Raw genomic sequence first — 21,228 nt, 5'->3', positions numbered from 1 at the left:
ACTTTTGATTTCCTCCACCTTAATGCCTTCTGTATTGGCTTTGGGAGAGTTGGGAGTTTTTCAGGGCATTTTCTTTTATTGTGTTGTCTTGTCTTCTCTCTTTTTCTCTCTGTTTTTTTTTGCGACAGGTTGTCACTGTGTAGTCCAGGCTGGCCTCGAGCTTGCAGCAATCCTCCTACCTCAGCCTCCCAAGTGCTGGGATTACAGGCATGTGCCTACATGCCTAACTGTTATTTTGTCTTCTTATGCTTCTATTTTCTGTTTTTCTGCTGAGACTTGCTGGTTGATTATAGTGGGTAGATTTGTTGCTAGTGTGAAGACCTCTTTAGTTAAAGTCTACTTTTGGGAGATATCTTGTAGACATGGCTACTGTCCCAGAATCCACCCATCTCCATTTATTTGGGAGGGGAGGTTGCAGGTTGTTTGGGCCAGTACCAAGTCCTTAGGTAATGGGCTACAATATTGTTTCTGACCCTCCACAGTCCAAATGTTGCCAGAGAAAACCAGTTGATACCAACAACCATGTTACCTTGGCTATAGTAGTAAAATCAGCAACAACAATAGTAGCAAATACAACTGGATATGACAAACCCTCAGAACCAGTAATAGAAAAGAGATCTATGACTATTATGTGCTTGTTCTGATTACTCTCTAGATGTCCCTCAAAACCTCACAAGATCATAAGTGGGGCTTCTAGGCGGTTACTGTGTTATAAGGGTTTACAGCTGACTTGTTGTTAGGAGATGGGGTCTGATGAGAAAGTGTCTCACTGTGGAGTGTGTGCTCCTTCACGGCTACTCCCTGGACCTTCTGCTTGCTGAATGCCATGAAGTGAGCAGTTTCTTCTCTGCCATGCCACCCTGCCTTGAAACCACCCAATTGTGGACTGAAATCTCAACAAACTGTGATTCAAAGTGTATTCTTCTTGTCAGGTGTTGTGTCCCAGCAGTGAGAGAATCACTAAGACTGTAATGTTTTGCATTTATTAATTTGTGTATTTGAAACATCCTTGCATCCCTGGAATGAAGCCAACTTAACATGGTGTATAATCTTTTTAATGTATTTTTGAATTTGGTTTGCCAAGTACCTTACTATGGATTTTGCATCTATGTTCATCACAGATAATTGGTTTATAGTTTTCTTTTTGTGTTATGTCCTTGTCAAGTTTTGGTATCAAGGTGATGCTGACCTCATTGAACAAGTTTGGAAGTATTTCTTTGCTATTTCATGGAATAGTTTGAGGAGTATTGGTGTAAGTTTGTTTTTTCAAGGTCTGGTTAAAGTCAGCAGTGACTCCACGTAGTCCTGGACTGTTTTTGTTGGTATACTTTTTATTACAATGCAGTCTTATTGCTTATTTTTTTATTGATACATTTTAGATGTATATAGTGATAACATTCATCATAGGAAATTTGTACCTGTACATGATATATCTTGCTTGTTTTTTTCCCAGTCCCCTCCCCTCCCTTTAACTGCTCTTCCCCTTCTTATTTACAAAGCTTTGTTTCCATACTTGCCTTCTATCCTCTTTTTTTGTCCTTTACTTCTTTTCCCCCTCCCCCTCACTTGTTCCCTTTCTCATTTGAACATTTTCTTCCCATTTTCCAGTATGTATTATACATTTTGGTCCTAATTTCCTCTTTTAGTTTCTCGCACCAGAGAAACAATGTGATGTTTACACATGTGCGTTCAATTTATTTCACTTAAGAGTATGATATCAAGGTGCATGCATTTACCTATAAGTCTCAAGCTTATCCTTCTTTGTGGCCAAATAATACTCCATTGTATAAAAAACACACATCTTTATTTATTCATCTGTTAATGGGCATTTGGGCTGTTTCCAAGGTTTAGCTATTATAAACTGTGACACTATAAATATGGGTGTGTGTGTACTGCTGTGGTTTGATGCTTTTAATTCTTTTGGGAAGATATTGAGAAGAAGAGTAACTGGGTTAAATGTAACCTCTAGTGTTAGTTTTTTGAGGAATCTCCACATTGATTTCTACAATGGCTGTACCAATCTACACTCTCACTAACTGTGGAGAAAGATTCCTTTTAACCCACAGCCCTACCAGCATTTGTTATTGGTTGATTTCTTGACAATAGCCATTCTTTCTGGAGTGAGATGGAATCTCAGTGTTGTTGTAATTTGCATCTCTCAAATGATCAGTGATGTTTAACACTTTTTCATATATTTATTTGCTGTTTCTATTTCTTTATCTGAGAAGTGTCTATTCATTTCAGATGCCCATTTTTGGATTGAATCTTTAAATTTGTGGGATCGGATTTTTTTATTTGAGTTCTTTATACATTCTAGATATTAGTCCTTTGTCTGAGGAACAGCTGGCAACAATTTTTTCCCACACTATGGGTTGTCTCTGCACTCTGTTGATGCTTTCTTTTGCTGTGCAAAAGCTTTTTAATAAAATGAGATCCCAGTTGTTGATTCTTTCTATTTCCTATGCAATACTTTGTTCATAAAGTATTTGCCTACATCATTGTCTTCAACAGTTCTACCTATTCTTTTTGTAGATCTAATGTTTCTTAATATTTAGATCTTTGATCCAAGATTTAAGTTTAGTGCATGGTGAGAGATTTGGGTCGAGTTTTAATTTTCAGCATGTGCAAAGCCAGTTTTTATAGCACCATTTATTAAAAAGGCTTTCTTTCACCCAGTGAAGGAGTTTAGCACCTTTGTCAAATATAAGGTGGCTGAGAGTGTTTGGAGTTGTTTCTGCATCTTTTAATCTGTTCCATTGATCTTAAGGTCTGTTTTTCTGCCAGTACATGTTGTTTTTAATAACAGTAGCTATTTGTATAGTTTTGTCTTGTTTTTTTGTAGTGTAATTTAAAGTCAGGGATTCTGATGCCCCTGCCTTGTCTTTGTTGCCCAGAATTGCTTTTGCTATGCTAGGTCTCTTCTGGTTCCAAATAAATTTTAGGATTTCTCTAATTCTGTGTTTTCTCTAATTCTGTGAAATATACTGTTGAAATTTTTGTCAGAATTGCATTAAATCTGTGTGACAGTTTTGGAAGTAAGGCCATTTTCACTATATTGGTTGTTCTCTACCCAAGAACAAGGGATATCTTTCCATTTTCTGATATCCTCTTCGATCTCTTTTTTTTCCAGAATACTTTAGTTTTTATTTTAAAGGTTGTTGTGGCTGGGTTTGCAAGGGGAGCAATACAAGACACATAATTTATAGAATTATTTTATAAGAGTCACCCAAAGAATCATATACAAAGAGGGTACAGGAAATGTGTCCACATACTAAAGACCAACAAGAGTCCAGCTGAGGGCCTGGACCCCATGGCAGTGTCATGCCTAAGTCCAGCTGAAGACCTAGAACCCATGACAATGCCCCCCACGAGTCCAACTGGAGGCCAAGTGCCCACAACATCTCATGCAGGCCTGTTTCATGGATTTTTGCTGGGAAGGCCCAAAGGTCAGTGGTGGAAGCTAGAAAGTCTGTGCCAGCAGGATGAAGGATCTGTACTAGCAGGCTGGGAGTTCTGCTCTGGAGCCAGGAAGCAATGCTCAAAGTAAGAACCAGCGCTCTCCCAAAAGGTACCACAGTCATCTTCAGTGACAACAAGGTTCCAAGCTCATCTGATGATGAGAAGAGCCAAGTCTATGTCAGGAAAGCCAGTGTGACAAGCTTCTCTAGGAGACTGAGCATTGTCTTGTCCTTTGGAGCCAGGAAGCGATGCTCAAAGTATGGACCAGAGCTCCACCAAGGTGAACTGTAGCAATTCTCAGCGACAAGGTCCTGAGCTCCTTCAATGATGAAAACAGCCAAGTCCACCAGGAAAGCAAGCATGACAAGTTCCTCCAGGAGAACCAGCAGCAGCTCCAGGAGAACCAACAGCTTCTCTTCTTCTCCAGTTCTCCCTTTTATGCTGCTGGCAATACACCCAGCAAGCACCACACTCATTGAATTTAGCTGGTTGTTACAAGTTGACCACCAGTTGTCGTCTACCACAAAGATCTTTTATTGACTTCGTTAGCTTGATTTCTGAGTATTTCATTTTTTTTGGATACTATTGTGAAAGGTGTTGTTTCCCTAACTTCTCTCCCAGTGAGTTTGTTTTTTGTGTGCAGGAATGTGGTTGATTCTTGAGTGTTGACTTTGCGTCCAACTATGCTGCTAAATTTGGTTATGAAATGTAGAGGTCTTTTTGTGGAGTTTTGGGTTTTCTATATAGAGTATCATGTCATCCACAAGTAATGATCATTTAACTTCTTTCTTTCCTGTTCTTCTTACTTTTTATTTCTGTCTCTTATCTAATTGATTTGGCTATTGCTTTTAGAACTCTACTGAATACTAGTGGTTATACTGGACATCCTTTCCTGCTTCCTAATTTTAGAGTAAAATCTTTCAGTTTTTGCCCATTAATATGATGTTGGCTGTTGGCTTGTCATAGATGGATTTAGGGGATTTATTTATTTATTTATTGTGCCGAGAATCAGACTCAGGACCTTGCACTTGCCAGGCATGCACTTGTGCCACTGAGGTATATCCCTGGCCCTTCTGTATGGGATTGAGATAAAAATCATCTATTCCAATATTCTTTAGAGTTTTTAGATCTTCTCCTTTATTATTTCGTTCTTTGAGTTTTGTGTCAATTCTTTTTTTCCCAGAACCTTGAGGTACATCATTAGATTACTTATTTGAGATTTCTGTGATGTTTGCTGTAGGCGCTCACAGCTATAAACTGTTTTGTTTTTTTTTTGAGACAGTGTCTCACTCTGTAGTATAGACTGGCCTTGAATTCACTGTGTAGCTCAGATAGGCCTTGACTTCTCAGTGATCATCCTGCCTCAGCCTCCTAACTTCTGGGATTATAGGCATGGACCACCACTGCCTGTGAGTTGTAAATGTTGTTCTTAGAACTGTCTTTAATGTCCCAGGGAGTCTGGTATGTTGCAGTTCCATTTTCACTTGATTCTAGGAATTTTTTAATGTCCCCCCTGATTTCTTAAATGACCCACTATTGTTCAAAAGTGAATTGTTTATTCTCCATGGATTTGTGTAGTTTCTCTTCCTATTGATATCTGATTTCTCCATTCTGATCTGATAAGGTGCAAGAAATTATTTCAGTTCTTTTCTATTTGTTAAGGCTTGTTCTATTGCCTAAAATATTACCTGTTTTGGAGAATATTCCATGAGCTGCTGGGAAGATTGTATAATCTGTAGTTGTTGGATAGGATATTCTGTAGCTATCTGTTAAGTCTGTTTGATCTATGGTATGGTTTGGTAACTATGATATTTCTCTTCATATTTTTCTTTCAATACCCTGTCTGTTGGTGAGAGTGGAGTGTTGATGTCACCCTTTATTATTTTGTTGTGATCTATGTGTCCCTTTTGTTAAGTAGTGTTCGTTTGATGACATTGAATGTCCTGATATCTGATACATATATATTTACAATTGTTATATCTTTTTAGTAGATTGTTTCCTTTATCAATAAATAGTAGTCTTCTTTGTTCAGTCTAATTTTGTCTTGAAGCTGCTTTTATCCTGATATGAATATTGATACTTCTGCATGCTTTTGGGTTTTATTTACATGGAATATTGCTTCCTGTCATTTTACTTTTGGGTCTGCATATGCATTTGGTAGTAGGATGTGTTTCTTGAAAGCAGAAAAGTGTTGACTTCATTTTTAAATCAAATCTGCCAGTCTATGTCTTTTAATTAGAGAATTAAGACCATTTGTTACCACAGTTCTTATAGAATGGTATGTACTAATTCCCATCATTTTGTTTTTCTAGTGTTTGAGTCTTTCCTGATTCTCAATAGCTTTTCTACTCTTCCTTTTCTGTGTGTAGGATTCCTTTTAATAAGTTCCTGCAATTCTGGGTTAGTAGTCATGAATTTTTTAAGTTTATTCTTACCGTGGAAGGTCATTTATCCTTCAGTTTTGAAGGATGGCTTTGCTGGATACGCATCCCATTCTCTTATTTTTGAGAAAGGTTCTACCACAGTTGTTCAAATTTACCTGAATTTGCTATCCTTCTACCTCAATTTCCTGAGTAAGCGGGATTATAGGTATCACCACTATGTCTAGCCTGGTGTATTTTTAATCATTAGTAGTCATTCAGTTCTTTTCACAGACTTTTTCACATTAATCAGGGTAATGAAGTAATTTTTCTTTTCATTATGTTAAAGGGATAAATGCATCCATTGATTTTCAAATGTTAAACTAGCCTTACATTCCTAGAATCACATTTAGTCATGATGTATTTTTTTATAAGTCAGTTTATTTTTTAACACTAAGTGATTTTTGCATTTATGTCTATGTGTGACATTAGCTTAAAACCCTGTTTCCCCTCCATCATTGTCAAGATTTTATTTCAAGAATTATGCCAGCCACATAATACATGTCGATTGAACTCATCCACATATAAATATTGCCCAAGGTTCACCCTCAGTCTCTTTTGTTTTCACTTTCACAGTGTTACCATCTTCTTTTACTGAAGCAGTGATGTTCTTTTCCGTTTCCATTATCTCATCTCCAGCTCAGATTTTTGGTTCCACAAATGTTCAGAGATTCGAGAACATTCATGTTGATCTTCTCAAATCTTGCCTCCATAAATCACTTGGTTATCCCTGCCTTCTCTGTGTTTCTGCACATCTTGCCACCTGGAGACTTAGGAAACCTTCTGTCAAGATCAGATATCATTACCTATAGTTATATATTGATTTTGTATAGTAGAATACATATTTCTAATAGCAAGAGTCATGTCTTTAATTTTATTTACCTTCAAGATTTAGTTTAGTAATTTCTATAACATTGTTATTCTATAACACCTTGTTTCAAATGTCTTTAAAGATGTAATCAGTAGATAACTGAACATCGTGACTATATGAGATAGAGAAATTGTGAAGAGTAGTCACTGTGTCCTCTGAAGTAGTTGGTGGAACATTGCAATTGTGTGTTCCTTGAATATTTCATAGGAGTTGCATTAAAGTCATTGGGACTTAATCTTGTTTTAGTGCAATGAATGTAAATGTCTTGAGTAGCTTTAACTACTCATTCAGCATATTTAATAGTATAGGGCAATGATGGTGAACTTTTTAAGAGGTTTTTGTGATACAGACACCCTGCTGTGGCACACATGCCATAGATTTGCCTCTACTGCTACAGGGCTATTTAAGCTTTGTTTTTCTTCTTAAATAAAGTTTAACCCAAGGTAGAAAACACCTTGCCACCTCTTTTGCTCTCTCTCTTTCTTCTCCTTCTTTCTTTTTTTCTTTCTCTCCTTCTTTCTTTCTTTCTTTGGGGACATCTTTTTGAGACAGGATCTGACTGTACACTTCAGGCTGGCCTCAAAATGATATCGATTTTCATGCTTCAGTATCCAGAGTGCTGGAATTACAGGTATGCACTACCACACCTGGCCTATATTTTTTATCTTGCATTTTATTTTGCTTTATCTTAGCATTGCTTTGGTCATCCTTAGTATCTCATATTTAGATTAATAAAAGTCTGTTCTATGTTTCATCCCTAAATCTGTTTTTAACAGTAGTATCAAAGTAAATTAACTGAAAATCAATTACACCTTTGACTTCCTATTAATTGTTGAAATGAACTACTTGAAAATCAAAGCTGACCAGATCATTCCTTTCACTCCCATTTACCTGTAAACTCAAGCCTAGCCCCTCATTATGGCTAGGTTATCTACCCTTTTCTCCTATGTCTTGTGCCCTTATAATGGTTGTTCTTTCAGTGTCATAATTTATTGTTGACTGACACATTTTAGTTTTTTCATTTCTGGGCTTTGCTTACACTGATCATTTTCCCCATAATGCTTTTCCCCCTCCTCAATGTGACTTATCTCCTACAAACATTTTAGTGTCCAGATTAAGAAGTATTGTGTCAAAAAACAATAAAAAACCCAGAATTATTCTGTCACCATCACTGCCATCCTTCTCTTCAGCTCTGCTCCTATCCAGTAACATGTCATTCCTCCAGTAATATCTGTGCATATTGGAATCATTGCGTTTGACACTTGGTATTATCATTACTCCTGAGTCTGCTTTCCGCCATGAGACTATTAATTCTTTGTTAGCACATCTTCTCTTATTCATTTAGTATTCATCTAGATTACATGAAGTCCACTTTGTCTAAAAAATACAACAGTCACTCCTGCTTATTTTAGCAGTTCCTATGCATAGAATATTGTTTTCTGTCCTTTAATTTTTAGTCTGTGAATTACTTTTTGAATCAAATGTGGGTTTTGTTTTTTTTTGTTGTTGGGTTTTTTTGTTTTGTTTTGTTTTGGTTTTTGGTTTTTTGAGACAAGGTCTCACTATGCAGTTCAGGCTGGCCTTCAACTCACTATGTAGCCCAGGCTGGGCTCAAACTCCCAGCAGTCTTCCTGCCTCAGCCTTCCAAGTGCTGGGATTACAGGTGTATACCACTATGCCAGCTCAGATGTGTTTCTTGTATACAGCATACCATTGAATTTTGTTGCTTAATCCATTCTGATAATCTGAATCTTTTGAATGGGGAGTTGAGACCATTCATATTGAGTTATTACTGAAAGGTATTAATGTATTCCTGTCATTGCATATTTTTCTGTTGTTGACCCACACACCACACACACACACACAGAGTTATACTTAATTGTTACCTCTGCCTGGTATATTCATGCCTTTAAACATTTTGGCTTTATTGGCTTCATTGTGTCTTTCTAGGATATTTTTGAGAATTTTCTGGAGTGGTGGTTTAGTGGTCATGAATTTCTTAAGATGCTCTTTTTCATGGAAAAACCTTACTTCTCCCTCAATTTTGAAAGGCAGTGTTGCAATATATATCAGTCTGGGTTGAAGTTCTTTCCTTTTACAGCTTGAAACACTGTACTCCAAACTTTCTTGGCCTTTAAGGTTTGAGTTGAGTAGTCTGCTGTATTTCTAATGGATTTACCTTTGAACGTAATTCACTGCCTTTCTCTAACACTTTTCAGATTGTGCTCTTATGCTAAACTTCTGGGATTTTGACTGTAATGTGTTGCGAAGAGGTGTTTTTTTTTTTTTTGTATCTTGGCTTTTTGGGGTTCTTTCTGCCACATTTGGAAATTCTTTTCCTATTTTAGCAAAGTTTTCTGCTATTATTTCTGTGAACAGGTTTTTCATATCATTTTTGCTGTTCTCTGATTTTTTCACTAATTCAAATTAATCTTAAATTTGTCTCTTTTTTTTTGTTTTTGTTTTTGTTTTTCTCCGGTACCAGGAACCGAACTCACGACCTTGCGCTTGCCAGGCAGGCGCTTTTGCCGCTGAGCTAAATCCCCAGCCCCTTTAAATTTGTCTCTTTTGTTTTATCTAGCAGCTGTTGCATCCATTTTCCATGTTCTGTTGTTGTTTTTAAGCTACCTCTGGAGTAAATTACGTGTGTCAGTCCTATCTTCTAGTTCAACACTGTCCTCTCATAGTCAGTCAGTGGAATTTTTATCTGCTGCTTTTGTTCATCATACTTTCTCATGGACTCTAATTGTTTGCTAAAAAATAAAATCATTTTATGTAGCTCAGCTGTCATTTTATTACTGTCTTGTGTAAATGTGCCAATCATTTTGTTTACTAGAACAATTTTCTGTTTCATTATACCAATATTCCTTGTTTAACTGACTCCCTTTTGTGACTAGGTTGCTAACTGAATTGGTTGCTAAATGAACAATTATATAAAATATTGTACATCACAATATTCTGAACAAAGAAATGGTCAAAGGAAACCCCAGCTTGATGACTTTGCTTTTATTAGCATAACTCTTACATGCAGTACTGTAATAAATAACAGAACATGAAACTATAATACTATACAGTACAATCACCAAAAATTACAGCACCATATAAACAAGGTATGCTGTACAGAAAAAAAGACATTAAGACTGTATAAACAAGATGTACAGAACTGCACAAAATAAAAAGACAGGGCAGAAGTCCATGCAGGGGTTTGGAGTCCAAACAGTGTATCTTAGTTGTAAGTCCAAGTAATCATTAAGTAGGTAGGTTGTTAAATGAGGAATATCCACGTCTTGTTTGAGCTCACTAAGCACCTTACCTGTTCTTTAATTTCCTCTTTTATCATGTCAAATAATTCTACTGTATGACTTGATTTCCGCCCAGTTAATGCCCCTGGATCAATTTTGGAGGCGTCTGAAGCTTTGCCTTGTCTTTTCATATTGCTGTTTGTGTGTGTGTGCATGCACACGTGTGCATGCATGTCTGTATGTTTGCACATGCTGAGGCTTGTGGGCTCATTATAGTAGACTTTGTTGCTAGTACAGATACCTCTTTAGTGTCTGCTTTTCAGTGATGTACTCTGAGTTGGCTGACTATAGGTTTTTGTCTCTGTTCCAAGGTCCAACCACATCCATTTATTTGGGAGGGAAGTATGCAATATAATTGGCCCAGGACCCAGTTCTCCAGAAATGGACCACAATATTGTTAATGACACAAAGCAATCTAGATAATGGCATACAGAAAAAACCAATTGACACATTTATGCTGAAGATTGCAGCTTTTTGAATGTTTGCATGAAATTCATATGTTAGTTAGAAAAACTAAAGGAAAAAGAATTTGAAGAGAAAAAAGTTTTATGTTCCATTTTAGTGGGTGTTCCAAAAGTGGAATGCTAGGCCTTGATAGTTTAATAGCAAAAACTGTGCCACCCTGGCAATAGCAAAAGAAAATCAGCAATAATAATAGTATCAAAAACAAACTGGATATTGACCTACCCTAAGAACCAATAATGTACTACACTTCACCATAGGAAACTGATCTATAATTATGAGTGCTAAGACAAACCAAATATTGAAATACAGTAATATCTACTAAGTTAAACAACTATACATCCACTGATAATAGAGAAGTGTACAGCAGTAATAGTTTAGTTTTAACTAACTAAAACTTAATAAAGCTTAATGGTTATACTAATAAAGTTGGAAGGGATAGGGATCTGGAGAATGATAAAGGCAAGTTTGAAAAATTGATCAATTGGAATGAGGTGGTGAGAAAAGTAAGATAAAGTATCCTAACAGAGTAAAAGGAAATTAATAGAACTAGATAAAGTAACAAAATAAGAAACAAATAAAAGAAGGAAAAAGAAAAGACAGCCAAATAAAAAGCAAAAAGAAAATAAGTAAAATAAAATAAAAGGAGAAAAAATCTGAATCCTTAAAATCCACTGAAGGAAAAAAGGACCAAAAAAATAGGGTGGAAACAAAAAAGTTCCTCTCTGTTTTTAAATGAGTTGTTTCTTTCTAGGATCTCCAGTCTTGGAGTCCAACAAGCCACAGTTTTCTCCACCTAACTTCATGGCCTGTGGGTTTGTGAGTGCCCCTCGCCTTTTTAGAGGTCCCTCTGCCCATGCACCTTAGTGATGGCAAAACTTAGAGACCAAGTGCCCAAGCTGCAACCTAAAACACAGTTATTTATTGCAAAGTGCTGACATTGCAATTAAACCTGAATAGTGAGGTTTTACTTCAGAAACAACAACTGTTATCTGATGCTTGGCTGCTAGAGTGACTTGCCTCATGTGCCCACAGAGAGGTGCCTGCTGCAGCATACATGCCATAGGTTTGCCACCAGTGTCCTAGCCCTGTGAGAACCATCCAAGGCATATCCTTGCTTATGTTGGTATATTGGGAAAACATTCAGACCACTGGTCTCTGCTGGATGTAGGCAACAGTACGTGGGTTCAAACAGACCATTGGACTTAATGCCAGCACTTTCAGATCCAGCCACCTCTGAAGGCATACTACATGGTCCTGGCTTCTTACCTCTGAGTGTGAGGCCCCATGTCCATGCTAGGGTGAGCTTAAACCTCTCAGGAGGTCTATATCTAGGCTGCACCCTCTCTACAGCTATCTTTTATGGCTGTCTCACCCATGCTATCTCTCACCCGGTCACTGTGGTAAGTGTAATACTGGAAACCCTGAAGTGAAGTTGTTCAGCTGTTATTCTGTTGTTCAGTCTTAAACAGTCCCTTATTCTGTTGTTCAGTCCTAAGCAATCCTTTCCCAAAGTGATTCCTGATTCAGCCCTCTCCAGTATGGCAGTCAGGGCATGAGATTTCTTTTTCAAGTCTAGTTTGTTGTGAAGGAATAACTTTCAGAGTAAAATCCCATATTGTTCTGGTAGTTTGATAGTTGTGGGTTTTTCCTGGTGCTAGCCCTGCTGACTGACCCAATCTGTTCATTTCTCCCTAGACGTGCTGGCCCTCTGGTCATACCTTCTTTCCCTGGGCATTCAGGTAGCTCACTTGGTCAACATTTCTGCTGCCCCTTGCCAAGGTGAAAGAAAATATGAAGCAGACTTGGAGTTGACAGATGGCCACAGGCAGGGCACAGAATCCTTGGACACAGGGTGGGCTGGAGCCAAGCCTATATGCCTCCATCCATGGTTCTATATTTCAGCCACAGTGTAAAGATTTTTCTGTGTCCGTGAGGTCAGCTTGTACCAGTAAGATCTGGTTGTTCAAATTTCTGTAATTTTGTGAGCCTGATGTTAAACTGTATGTACCTTGAAATCAACTGCCAAATGAGCATTTACACAATGGGGAGCAATAAGCACAGCAATCGGAATTGTTTCGTTATTGCTTTTCTTTTGATTTCAATTTTCAGGAAGCCAGTTATTGAACTTTCATAAGCATACTACTTTTTCTAGGCTTACCCTCTAATTCTAGACCAACTTCCAGCCTTACTAATCACTTACCAATCCAATTATTTAAATACAGGATGACCAAAATTTGCATATTTTTTCATTAATTTTTATAAAATAACAGGAATTATAAAAATGACAATTTTATCAAATTTATTCAGTACAAAAATTGACTGATTGACATGACACGGCTTGAGTGATGTTCAGGATGGTATGTAGACAAATGTGCTGTCAGAGAGACGCTCTGTGAGAACCATCCAAGGCATATCCTTGCTTATGTTGGTATATTGGGAAAACATTCAGACAGAAAACATATCTGTGTAAGGAGATAATGAGGGTAGTAATACCAGTGCTGCGTAGGGTATTGTACTGATGATGAAGTGAGACAAGATGTATTTAAAAGGGTAAACTGTTAAGTTAAAATTAAATTTAAATTAAACTTAATTTAGGGGCTGGGGATTTAGCTCAGCGGCAAAAGCGCCTGCCTGGCATGCGCAAGGTGTGAGTTCGGTTCCCGGAACCAGAGAAAAACCAAAAAATAAAAAAATAAACTTAATTTAATTCTTTTAAAGAATTTTGCTGTCTTTTGCCTCTGATTCCCTTGCATATATATTTCTCTTTGGATAAGACATTGCTTTCCTTTCCTCACTTGACCATCCAGTCCAATTTCGTAAAACCAGGTGATCCAGTATAGGTGAACGTGATTTTTTTTTTTTTTAATGACTAGGAGTTTAAGTATTACGAAGACATTTATTGAAGTCCTTGAAAATTAATGAAAATATAGCCATCTAATTATTTGGCAGTATCCTAAAGTAGAAAGCATTATTGGTCTTTTCCACCTGCTTTCCTAACACAAATAAAAACCATGTATCAAAGCTGAAAACACTGATCAAGTGCAGTAGTATATTCCTAGAAAACAGAAACATTTTACCAGTACTACATCTGTCTGTTCTTCACATCTTCGTTCGTGTATCTCATGTTTTAGTTTTGCCAAAGTAGGCAGTATCTTTGCTTACATAACTTTCTGGGTATGCATTTATATCCTTGTAGGAAATATTTTTAGTTAAGTGTTAGAAAGCTATTTGGTAGAAATAGTTTAAGTGTTAGAAAAAGTACACTGAAGAATAAGCCCATTTGTTTTTCTGCTCATATAGTTTGTAATGCTTGCAGTGACTTCCAAAATGTCCCAACACGTGAGTGTTTATGCTCAGTAGTCTCTGTGCTTTTTGTGAATGGTAATAGGGCTTTAGCCTGCCTGCTCTCCCCTGTTTTGTGCCTCTTTTTATCAACATTCTTAGTATTTTATAATACCAGGGTATTACAGAGGTGACACTAAAAGAGATGTGTCATCTAGTAAAGGGGACAAGGTACATCTATAAAAGAGTTAAGTAATATGAAGTAATAAGTGACTAAAACCCCAGGTAATTTTGTTATCTGGAAGGCCATGTGCTAGTTACATAATAGTGTACATGATGCCCCATCTTTCTGAACATCTACTTCCTTATCTGTGTAAGGAGATAATGAGGGTAGTAATACCAGTGCTGCGTAGGGTATTGTACTGATGATGAAGTGAGACAAGATGTATTTAAAAGTTGTAAAGATGGGCAGGTTAGGGATAGAGCTCAGTAGTACAGTGTGTGCTTAGCATGTGCAAAGCCTTGGGTTCTATCCCCAGCACCACAATAAATAAATAAAAAATATAAAATGTTTTAAAAATGTGAATTTACTATGATACTAATAGTATTAAAGATTATTATATAAAAAGAAAAAACAGGAACATTGCTTAATATGTTTCTGAGCTTTTTTCTGGGGTGTTAGTTTTTTACGTTACTTTTAAAAAGTGACACTGCCCGTTAAGGCCCCTGAGTTACTTTTCAGTTCTTTTTTCTTTTGTTCTTCATGTCCTTCACTTTGATGGATTTTTTTGGTTTCAAAAACTCCTTTCTCTTTCAGAATTGCTACCACCTACTTTACCCTTGGTTTCTTGTCCCCCAAAACCAGCCAAAATATAAGAATATAATTTTTAATTCACACAATTAGCATAGGTTGTCTGTCTCTTAAAGCTTATATAACTAATCATTAAGCAGGAAATGGAGTGTGAAAACTATGGAAACTTAACTTCCAAAATCTAAGGTTTCCAAAGGTATTCTGATATTTCTAATATCCTTTTTCAAATGGTCCTCAAAATATATCCTCTTTTCTCTGCTTTAATTCCTGGAGTTGAATATATAAAATTTTTCTTTTTCTCACTTTACCTTTTTCTAATTCACTTAGGTTCCTTCTTCCAGAGCCTTTTACTTTTTTGTGACAACCAAATCAGACTTTCTTAAAGAATTTAGGTTTTTCTTTGGCAATTCATCTTTTGTCCTTACTATTACAAAATCCAGAATGCCATTTAAATTTGCAAAGAACCAAATTACTGTATGAGTTTAGATCTTCTTTTTTCTGGACAGTGGGTACATTTGAAATGTAAGAAAAAATGAACTATTACTCTCCTAGGTTAACATTGTTGGAGACCTCCTAGGTGCTCCAGTAATCCATGAAAATTATGTGTAAATTCCTTTTGATTAAATTTTTTAAAATTTAGCACTGATAAGCTCTAGATCTATATTTTTAAGCAGTGATATATGAATTGATTAGTTGATAAATAAAATTTTCAAAGTAAATATATGTAAGAGATCATTGTATTGTGGTTTTAATTACTTAAACTTCATTATAGAAGTGAAGTAGTCATTAGTTACTATAAAAACAGTATAACTAATATTACTATTATCTAGTTATAAATTGATCTTTACATGTTTTCAGTTGATTTTACTTTTTTTTTTCCTAGCTACGTTGACAAGCTATTCTGAAAATGTGGAACGCACAAAATATGTTGGAGAAAGCAGTAAAGAATTAGGATCTGGAGGAAACCTAAAGCCATGGCAGTCTCAGAAATCCAGCATGGACTCCTGTCTGTATCGAGTAGATGAAAACATGACTGCTTCCACCTATAGTCTAAATAAGATCCCAGAGAGGAATTTGGAAACAGTTTTATCTCAATCAGTACAGTCTATTCCTTTGTATCTTATGCCACGGCCGAATTCAGTAGCAGGTAAGTTTTTTTTGTTTGTTAGTTTGTTTAAAAAAATAACCATTTTGCGGGGGTTTTGAAATGCCAATAAAGTCTATTCTAACAATTTAAATTATGTATTCATCTTTTTAAAGCTATTTTTTTGCATTTCATAATATACATGTAATTTTTTTGAACCTTGGATAAAGTTCAAAAAACCTTGGATAAGGTTCATCTTCCTTGAACAATTTCTTGGGTCTGGTTTCAAAATCTGCAGAAATGCATTTAAATCTGAAACAAAGCCTATGAAGTGCATCACCAAACTATAAGTTTTTTCTTACATATAAAGTATTTAAAAATTTTACTTTGAGGTTTTAAATTTTTAAAAACTTTAGTTTAACCAGATGTGTTGGTGCACACCTATAATCCCAGAACTTTTGGGAAGCTAAGGCCAGAAGGATCACAAATTTGAGCCCAGCCTGGGCAACTTAGCAAGACTCTGTCTCAAAAAAAAAAAAAAAAAAAAATATCACTCAGTGAGAAGACCCTGAGTTCAATCACCCATACCAAAAAAAAAAAAAAAAAAAAGAAACAATCAAACTTGTTTTTACCAAAAAAAAAATAGTCAATTAAAGCATATTTCAGTGCAGTTTATATTATCAGTTTGTATTATCATCCATAGTTTGAAGGAGTGTCAAGCGGGCAAAACATTGGCTTCCTTGTTCCCTGAGTTCGGTATTTTCACAGTATACTGGCCGTCTTACCCTAGAAGAATTACTAGGTACCTACCTTTCTGAAGAGTAACTCATGCCAGGTGTGGTGGCACCTACCATTAATCTCAGCACTCTGTATATGTGCTGCCGAAGCGAGCACAATCTCAGCACTCTGGAAGACAGAAGCAGGAGGATCGCTACTTCAAACCGAGCCTGGGCAGTTTTAGCAACTTGGAAAGACCTGGTCTCAAAATTTTAAAATAATGTTAAAAGGGCTGGAGATGTAGCTCAGTGTGCTGGCCCTGGGTTCAGTCTTTAGTACTGCCAAAAAAGAAAAAAAAAACAGTAACTCAAACCAGTGAACTCAGCTCTAATGGAATGATACAGAAGGCCCGCTGACTAAAATACGGAGTCATTGTTCTTTCACAGCTACTCAAAAGTGATGTCAGAGAGGTACTTTTAATATAGCTAAGTTACTATTTAATAATTCAAACCAGGAGCTTTTGCAGAAATAGACATTCTGACATTTTCAAAATGCATCATCATCTGGAGTTTGGCCAGACTGTGAAACAAAAGTTATGTTTGTTTTTCTCACGCTCCTGATGAATGTCTAGATAGATTTATCTCACGAATGCAGGGTAATGAAACTTTTGTTGTAGTTAACGGTTCTTATTTCCCAGATATAATTACTTGTTTTTACAGATAGTAAGGTAGTCCTTGCCATTCCCAGCTCCCTTCCCTACCAATTCTAATCCATTATTTTTTGTTCTTTCCTTTGGTAAATGATCAGTGTCTGTGAACACAAGTGATTATAGGGAGTGGCTCATCTAAAAGATTAATAACTACACAAAACTTTCATGCTCTTTATGACTATTCACTTTTACATATTGATAGCAGGTTTTTTTCTCCTGGTTCTTCTAAACACATTGATCCCCAGCTACCATGTCATATTAGAATCCTAGAATGTTGTGTTTATGAAAAGTATCAAGCAAATTATCTTTCCCAAAGGGAACCATTGAAATTCTTGCTTATATATAAATGAGGAAATGTACTACTCAGTTTTAAAGTACCTCTCAGTTTACTTCCTCTCTAGTTTAATGATTTCTAAGAAAATTCTGGCTCCATTACTTGAGAAAGGCCTTGAGCATTAACAGGAGACAGAAATACAAGCTTTATTTCTTTGGGTTGAACTATGTACTTAGTCGTAGTGAACTATGTTAATTCAGGGCTGGGTATCTCTGTTGCTACTTAATACTAACATTCTGTTAAAATTGTGTACTGCCTCGTATTCCTTACACTCCCTATTTATTTTATATGTATCCACATAGAACCACTTTTCCATGTATTAGTCAAGGACCTGCGCATTGCTTAAAACCTGTCCAGCTCTTCTGCGGCTTCTCTTAGCCCAAGCATACCCTGTAACTGCTCTGCCTCTGTATTAGTCGATTGCTCCCTGACTCTTTTAGTAGCTTGTGCCTTTAGGCCTGTAGGAAAAAAGAATGGAATAACTTACTTAATTTAATATTTAGCTATTAGTCTCAAAAAGCTATCATGGCTACTTCTAACTAGCCATCAGTCAGTTACAGGCCATGAAGCATCTACCAATTCATTCAGTACCTGGACGCCTTTCCTGGCCAAACTCAGGTACTCCCTCCTTCATGAAGCTTTCCACATCATCATCCCCTTACTTTTGTAGGTACAGATAATTTTGTCATCCTCTTAAACTCTAGTTTGTACATATTTTCTATAGTCTACTTTGCATTATGTACAGTTGTTGTATTGATCTAACTACTAAATAGAAACTTTTTGAGATTAAAAACAGAATACTCCAATAGCTGATCTGTAATTGTCAGTTGAGTGAACTAACCATTGTGTACAGGAACCAGCTGATCTGTGAAATTAACTTTAGACAAAAATAACAGTGCAGTTATTGAATCCAATATTTTTTTTTTCATTCTGCCATAAAATATATACATCTCTTAGGAGAAATGACCCCCACACCCGCAGGATCCAGATACCTTCCTTCAGAGAAAACAGAATCTATATGAGACAGTAATGTATATCAGCCACAAAACAATTTTGGATTCACTGTTAATATCTCAATATCACATTTCCTCCAGAATCACAACCTGTGGTTTTCTTTAATATATGGAAAGTATAAGCAGCATTTAGTATTATTTACTAACAACTGGCAATACATATTTTTCAGTGATTGACCAAAAACTTTTAATTCAACTGGAAGTGTAATAGAGTTGTAAAGAGAGAAAAAAAAAAAATGAGTCTCATAAGGAAGTCTTATTTCACTAAAAGAATAGTCAGCAAACCAGCGCTCAAAGGCCAAATTTGACCCACCGTATTTTGTAAATAGAGTTTTGTTTCAGCACAGCCACATTCATTTATTTCCTTAAGGCTGCTTTGGCCCTACCACAAAATTTCAGTATTTACAACAGGAACCATCTGGCACACAGAGCCTAATTATTTACTGTCCTGGCTTTTATGCAAAAGGGGTAATCCCAGCCTCCATTCTAAAATCTTCCTGGCATTCATATTCATTTGTCTCAACTTACCCCTCAGTTATACTTTTCAGATAAATATCTCACAGATAGTGCTACCAGAGAAATTGTTTTAGATTTTTATGCAAAAGTTTTATGGTATATTTCATATGACTTCATGTGGAGAATGAAAAATTTGAAAAAAAGAAAAAAAGGAAGAAAAATTTGTAAGGAATTCCATGAAAAAGAAATCGCTACTTAGCTGTACCTGTATTAGATAAGAAGGACTCTATCTAGAAAGACTTGAAAGAGGCTTCTTAAGTTTTGTTTTCTCTTAAAGTTTTACTCTTACATTTTGTCTTGTTTATCCTTGAGTTTTTATAATGTAAATTTGTCTAGACTGTCATCATCAATGTAGTATGATTGGATAATGCCCAATAATAAATTGGTTATCTCCATGAATCTAAGTCTTTGTTTTCAGAACTTGGGAATTCTCATTAAGGCAGTGAAGAAGTATTTAAGTTCAAAGGGAGAGAGTAGGGTGATGTGATAGTAAAGTACATATAAGAATTTACCAGGAAGATAAACAGGAAAGAGGAAGAATGAGGCACCAAGAGGTTAAAGAACTTCACACATAATTGGTATTTCTGTGTGGCTAGAACATGGAGTACATGGAAAGAATGATAGAAAATGATACTAAAAGTGATACAGAAGACCTTATATACTCTAACAGTAAGTACTGGATTTTTATCTTGGTAGTGGAGAATACTTTAAGAAGTTTAAACAAAAGCTGTGTTACCAAATAATCAGTTTAGAAAAATGAGTATGTCCATCTGTATAGAAAAGATTGGAGGATTCTGCCTAAGTAGAATACTCATGAAAAAAATAAGTGCTTGTGTTTACCAGAACACGTGTAAGAATATTTGTATCAGTTTCATTCCTAATACCAAATACTCGTCAACAGTAGAGTTGGTAAATAATTGTACACAGTGTACAGAGAGTACGGAGGGGACATTTGGTACATTTCACAGTTGGGATGTCGAACATAAGTCAGACCCAAGCCAGCCTTGGTGGCATGCTTCTATAATCCCAGCACTGAGGAGGCTGAGGCAAGAGGATAACCTCAACTGAAAGCCAGCCCAGGCTACATAGTAAGTTTATGGCCAGCCTGAGCTACCAAGTAAGACCCTGTCTTGAAAAAAAAGACCCCAAAAAGTGTAATTTGTATGAAGTATGTATATTCATGTAAAAGTTCAGGAAAATAGAACTATCGCATTTCTATGATGACAAAGTAGCCATTCCCTTTTGTGGGACTATTGATTAAGGGAGCTTTCTGTATCTTGATCTGAATAGTGGTCACATGGGTATGTACATATATAAAAATTGAGCTATACACTTAAGATTTATAAACTTTATATAAATCATACCACAGTTTTAAAAATAGACAGAATATATTTAGACGTCCTGTCCTAGGAAACATAATTAGATCTTTGTCTAAAATAGCTATTTTTAGTGTTACTTAACCCAGTAACTTCAACAAATGGGCAATTACTTGCAGTGTCCTATTTTACTGATGGAACAAACCTAGAATCAGTACTGAACCGAGCCAGAAATGTCTATTACTGCCCCCTTAGTTCAGTGTGTGCCTCGTTGAAATCCTAAAGGATCTGTCTCTGTGTGGGTTTTTTAAATCTTTTTTAAAAAGCAAATATATTGAGCCATATTTTACATATTATAAAATTCTCCCATTTTAAGTATACAATTTGGTAGTATTTAGTGAATTTGTCAGATTATGTAACCCTCACTATACATCAGTTTTAGAACATTTTCATAATGCCAGTGAGATCCTTCACATCTATTTAATGTTGATACGATTCCTACCCCTGCTCCAGGCAACCACTAACCTACTTTCTAACTGTAATTTTTTTAACATTTCATATAAATAGAATTATATGTATCTGGCTTCTTTCACTTAATGTGTTTTAGGTTCATCTTTGGCAAAAAAAAAAAAAAGCATCAGTTTATTCTTTATTGCAAGTAGTATTCCAGTGTATGCTGGGCCACATTTTTTTCTGTTCACTTAGCAGTAGATGGGTATGTAAGTTGTTTACAATTCTAGGCTATTGCCAGTAGCACTGCTGTGAACATTTGTGCATAAGCCTATGAATGGACATATATTTTCATTTCTTTTAGACAGATACCTAGGAATGGAAATGCTCCATCGTATGGAAAATTTGTGTTTAACTTATTAAGGAACTGCCAAACTATTTTCCAAAGTGGTTATGCCAGTTTACATTCCTACCAGTAA

At 36.1% G+C, this 21,228-nt stretch overlaps 1 protein-coding gene across 6 annotated transcripts in view; it reads left to right on the top strand.

Annotated features, from left to right (window-relative positions):
* Tanc2 (tetratricopeptide repeat, ankyrin repeat and coiled-coil containing 2) overlaps window positions 1–21,228 on the top strand; it is a 386,320-nt gene that overhangs the window by 205,650 nt on the left and 159,442 nt on the right. For all 6 annotated transcript variants that reach the window (XM_005402230.2, XM_005402228.2, XM_005402226.1 and 3 more), the window contains one exon: window positions 15,494–15,757. In XM_005402230.2, coding sequence (XP_005402287.1) covers window positions 15,494–15,757 — 264 coding nt within the window. The remainder of the gene's footprint in view (window positions 1–15,493; window positions 15,758–21,228) is intronic.

The sequence above is a fragment of the Chinchilla lanigera genome, unplaced genomic scaffold (genome assembly GCF_000276665.1).
Source record: "Chinchilla lanigera isolate Chin_1 unplaced genomic scaffold, ChiLan1.0 scaffold00077, whole genome shotgun sequence".
In the NCBI taxonomy this organism is placed as follows: Eukaryota; Metazoa; Chordata; class Mammalia; order Rodentia; family Chinchillidae; genus Chinchilla; species Chinchilla lanigera.
Note: the sequence above shows the minus strand (reverse complement) of the source record. Positions and strands in the feature narration are given on the sequence as shown.